This window comes from Penaeus japonicus, unplaced genomic scaffold (genome assembly GCF_977035675.1).
Source record: "Penaeus japonicus unplaced genomic scaffold, GWHDUDI00000001_assembly GWHDUDI00000042, whole genome shotgun sequence".
Classification (NCBI taxonomy): Eukaryota; Metazoa; Arthropoda; class Malacostraca; order Decapoda; family Penaeidae; genus Penaeus; species Penaeus japonicus.
Window position 1 is genome coordinate 15,881,357 of NW_028234444.1, and position 5,000 is coordinate 15,886,356.

The 5,000-nt window shown below is 41.0% G+C and overlaps 1 protein-coding gene across 1 annotated transcript in view; it reads right to left on the reverse strand.

Annotated features, from left to right (window-relative positions):
- Positions 1-5,000, reverse strand: part of LOC122247299 (protein odr-4 homolog) — an 8,318-nt gene that overhangs the window by 2,560 nt on the left and 758 nt on the right. The window contains exons 2-7 of the mRNA XM_043006453.2: positions 3,321-3,503; positions 2,471-2,673; positions 1,910-2,087; positions 1,046-1,351; positions 559-715; positions 84-221 (exon numbers count right to left, since the gene is read on the reverse strand). Of these exons, the coding sequence (XP_042862387.1) occupies positions 84-221; positions 559-715; positions 1,046-1,351; positions 1,910-2,087; positions 2,471-2,673; positions 3,321-3,503 (1,165 nt within the window). The remainder of the gene's footprint in view (positions 1-83; positions 222-558; positions 716-1,045; positions 1,352-1,909; positions 2,088-2,470; positions 2,674-3,320; positions 3,504-5,000) is intronic.

A 5,000-nucleotide genomic window follows, 5' to 3' on the forward strand; every position in this document is an offset into this window, starting at 1 on the left:
TTTTGAGGAAATTTTGATATACGTGTATTCTAAAATAACTGATTAAAAGCATACACTATATTCACATTAGTTTATAAACATACCAGCTAATGTTTCTAGCGTATCATCTACATGCTCAGAACGAACTGTCAGCCCAAGCAGTTCCTTGGCTGATTGACAAGCATCTGTAGTATTGTCTCCGGGAAAGAGGTAGTCACAGAGACTGACAGGAAGACCACCTCCTGAAAGGTGTGTTTCAAAATCAAATAAAGTATAATAACATGGTATTATCAGATAGTTACACCTCCTTTTCTCTTTTCTTCATGCATATTATGACTTGAGACAAATCAACCTCATGGGAAGGTGCCCAAGTATTGTCAAATATGAGTGCCAAGGATACTGTGTCAGACAATATCCAGGTATAAGAGATTAAAGTAAATGTTTCTAACGAAAAGAAACAACAAAATGTATCAAACAAATAATTAAATGCTAAACCAAATGAATGCAACATGACACAAAAAGCCCTTCTAAGCTACGCACAACCTTGTAGTCTTCAGCGACAAAAGAGTCATGACTGACCTTCAAGGAAGACACGGCGAGGGGGTTCGTGAATGATGGGGCCCACCAGATGCGAGGGAGGTTCTTCAACGAGGGAGTCACAGTGCATCTCCCATCGGGCCACTACTGAACGTACCAGATCAACCAGCACAGATGACCTGGCCTCTCCCACTGTGGCCTAAGAAAAATATATGTATGAGTATACTTTTTGCTCTTTCCCTGCCTTTCTATCTCTCTATCTATCTGTCTCTGTCTGTCTGTCTGTCTCTTACACAGATGACCTGGGCTCTCCCACTGTGGCCTGGGAGAAATACATGCATGTGTATATTTTTCCCTTAATCCTAGCCTTTCAGTCTATTTGTTGGTCTGTCTGTCTGTTGTTTGTTTCTGTCTCTTATCTGTGTCTGTGTATGTATCTGTGTTTCTCTCCTAAAAGGAGAAAAAATCTGATTCTAGTCCCATCTCACCCCTACAAGACCTCTCCCTGTAAAAAAACCAACCAACCCACCTTGGAGTGAACAAACGCCAGGCCAGCCACCGTGCCCGCCAGCCTCACGTTCCCCGAGCTCTCCTCGAGGCCAGAGCCCGGCCCCTCCGCAGCTACGGGTGCCCCGGAGTCCAGGATCTCGGCTGTGAACACTTTAGGAGGAGTAAGGTCTGCCATCCCTCCCCTGACCCCGGTACTGCCACCTCCCTTCTTCTTGGCTGGCTTCTCCTCGGCATAAGGGTCCAGGAAGTCGTAGCTGTTCTGGAGCTCCGAGTCGATCAGGATCAGGCTCTTGGTCACGCTCTGCGCCCATGGCTTGATCAGGGACTGCGGGGAGGACAGGGAGTTAGAGAAGAAGAAGGGGAAATGGGGAGATAGAGGAAAGAAGGGAGATATGTAGCTATGAAAAGGAGAGGAGGGGGTGAAGGAGTTGATGGAGAATAGGAAGATCAACAACAACAAGAGGAAGAGGAAGAAGAAGAAAAAAGAAAAGAAGAAAAAGAAGGAAGAAGAGGAGGAGGAGGAGGAGGATAAGAAGAAAGAAGAGGAGGAGGAGGATAAGAAAAAGAGTAAGAAGAGAAAGTAATAAGATTAAGAGAAGGAGGGAGAATATCTTTTACTATAAAAAACTGGAAGATGTCAATGAAAGTAGACACGAGACACAACACAACTACAATGACTACTGCTACACTACTAGTGCTCATTTCAACCCTGATAATCATAACAAAAAGACTAATCAAGGCATCCAAACTCAAGTAAAACCATTCCCTACTGTACCCCATTCCTTTAAATAAATAATTAAACAAATAAATAAATAAATAAATAAACAAATGAATATATAATATATAAAAATATACATAAAAAAGGGAAGGGGGTAAGACTCACAAGAATCAGTTTGTAAAGCGACTGCGGAGACTTGTCCCTCGGTAGCCAGAAGTTGAGATTGATGTTGTAGGAATAGCTGATCTGCTGCCACTTGACGCCCCCGCGGTGGAACCTCAGCTCAGCGCTGTTCTGAATGCCAACCGCCGTGGGAGATACGTCTACCGTCTTCACTGTGCATCTGAGAGAGGAGTTAAGTGGTTTTATGTCTAGTCTACTCTTTAGTTTTGTTACTAAGTCATGGCAATACTAGTTTTGTTACAAGGTAATGGCATCACTCTCTAGTTTTTTAACATAGTCATGGAAGCCCTCTTATGTTTGGTGACTAAGTGGGAACACAGCAAACAAAACTTTAAAATAAAATAAATGTGATTTGTTTGACTTTTGTCGTTGCTCCAATCATTTCCATCTTACAAGACCAGTATCGTAATTCACATATTAGGTTTGTGATACCACTCTTTCTTAATACTTAACTTTATTACAACTTAGTAAAAACAAGGAAAGAAAAGGAACAGTAAAATGAAGAGAGAGAGAGAAAAAAAAGGAATAAAGGGGTGTACATACTTGAAGGACTGCGTACAAACATGCAGGATGATCTTTTCTGTGCGAAGTTCAGCAGTCTCTAGCAGGATTTTAGATGCAGTCCTGTGAACGGCACCCAGGATCGATCTGACTTTGGACTGGCTTTGGGAGGTATCGTAGTCTGACTGGGGCGTCACCACAAACAGGCCAATGACATCCAAACCTCCAGGTAGCATGCGCACAACCTGAAGAGAAGAGCTATTCTGAAAACCCTTTTTTGTTTGTGCCCTAATGCTACAGCACAGTACAAAGGATTAATCGTGGATGAATAACTATGAAGTGACTAAAGCTTAAATCACTACATTTCTTTCATATCATAATCATAGTCATGATCATAATAATTTATAATCAGTAAAATATTACAATCAATGAAGGTCATGTTTTAAATCTGTCAGTTTTCACTAAGTTTTATGTGGGGGGTGGCATATAGTAATACCTTCTTTCCCTCAATACTTTGACTTTGAAGTATATTAAAGCATTTACACTAAACAAGAAAAATGGTTAAGCTTTGTCACCAAACAGTGATAATAATTTCTACATTTGGAATAACCTCACAATTATTAAGGCAAACTCAGCTATTGCTCAAACTGACCAAGCTAAAGTTAAGGATAAAACCCCATCAGTTATTCAAGATATTTAAGCAACTGTTCAAAATAAGGATAAAACCCCATCAGTTATTCAGGATAACTTAGCACCTGTTCAAGATAACCGAGCTATGACTCAGACTAAACCAACCATCATTCAAGATCAATCAGCTGTAACAACCATCCTGGATAATCCTCTCTTCCTTCGGGATAAACCATCCCTAATTCAAAATCCCGGGATGCCTCACCTGCCTGGTGTGCTGGGCGACAATGGCGTCAACAACCTTGGGGATGGACTCAGGGACTTTGGACTTGCCATGCTCCGTCTTTGGGCTGTGCGGCACCGAGTCCTCCTCTTCAGAGCTGAGGTCGCCCTCGTCTGGTATGGGGGTTGGGGCAAGGTGGACCAGGTAGTCTCGATCCCTTGCATTCTGGGAGAGGAGAATAGAGAGATTAATTTTTTTGCTTTATACCTTTTACTTCTTTTTCATTTATGAGAGGTAGTAAATAAGAAAAGAGAGGATACCATAAGGAGCGGGAAGGGGGAGGTAGACGCAGGCAATAGAACAAATGGAATAGAAGAGAAAAATGGAAAAAGGAGAAGGAAAGAGAGGCAGAAACAGAAGGAGGGAAAGAGGTAGGAGAGAGAGAGGAAGTGAAAGATGGAGAGGACAGATCTATTTTTATAGATAAATAAACATACCAATAACTGAACCACAAAATATGAAACTCCAATTAATTAAGAGAGAAAGAGAAAGGGAAAGAGAGAAAGAGAGTGAGTGAGTGAGTGAGAGACAAAGAGAGAGAGAGATAAAGAGAGAATCTATACAAAAACATATCTTTGAAAATATTGTTATTCTTAACTTTATTACTCCTAGAGAAATTATTCTTGATACAAACAACTACTGTAATACCCTTTGACTGAATGTTTTAACATTTGGGAGAGAAAGAATTATACCAGAAAAATATACCATAAGCCCCTTAAAGAAAATAAACCCCAGCAACTCCCACTATAAGGAAGAGCACTTTTCCTTAATCTATATTGGGATCAAATTACCAATTCTTCCTTATTAGATGATTAGTAAATGATGGACATGATTGTTACAAAGACTGATGTACCTGCTAGTCACAGCTGTTATCATCAACTCCCATGGCACTTCAAATGAAACCTTTATACAAAAGGACCGACATACAGGAAAATTCAAATTGTATTATGAATATCTAAAGTGCCTAGGCTTGATCTTAACAGGAAATTTAAAGGAATTAGAAGAGGCACAGATCTCTATATGTTTTTTTATAGGTTGAACACAACATGAATATTTCTTGTTGCTTTAATCCTACATGATTCATATACTGCTGGACTATCTAGGTCAAGTTCATTCAATAAAAATATTACAAGTAGAAAGTGCAGATCCTTAGCAATCCTGAATATTAACCCATTGGTCACGGTATTAAATAAACATTTGTGCAGTAGGACGGCTGGTTTACATGCCTGGCATAGTGCCATCCGTGTCTATGACCAACTCTGCCTTTGCAGCAAATCATGCCATCCACTACCAATGGGTTAATAGTATTACAGCTGGCCATGCAGACTCATTGTAAAGGTATACCAATGATTTTACTCCATAGTTCAGGGAGCAATGATCTTTATGCCACTTTGATTGCTTTACCCTAAGTGATAGAGGATACACTTTCCTTATTATCTCTTATTATGTAGTACTTTTTGGTTTCTCAACCCATTCGCGCTGGATGACATGCTGACACTTTTCATGGTTTTTGGGTCAGACGCTAGCGACGAGATATTTGGTCTAGGCCTGGGCTCAGGGTGAGTGAGCGGGCAGTCAAGGCTCGGGGTGAGCGAGCGGGCAGTCAAAGCTCGCGGCTAGTGCGCCCGAGTATCCCAAGGCGTTAGGCTTATGCGTTTGAAA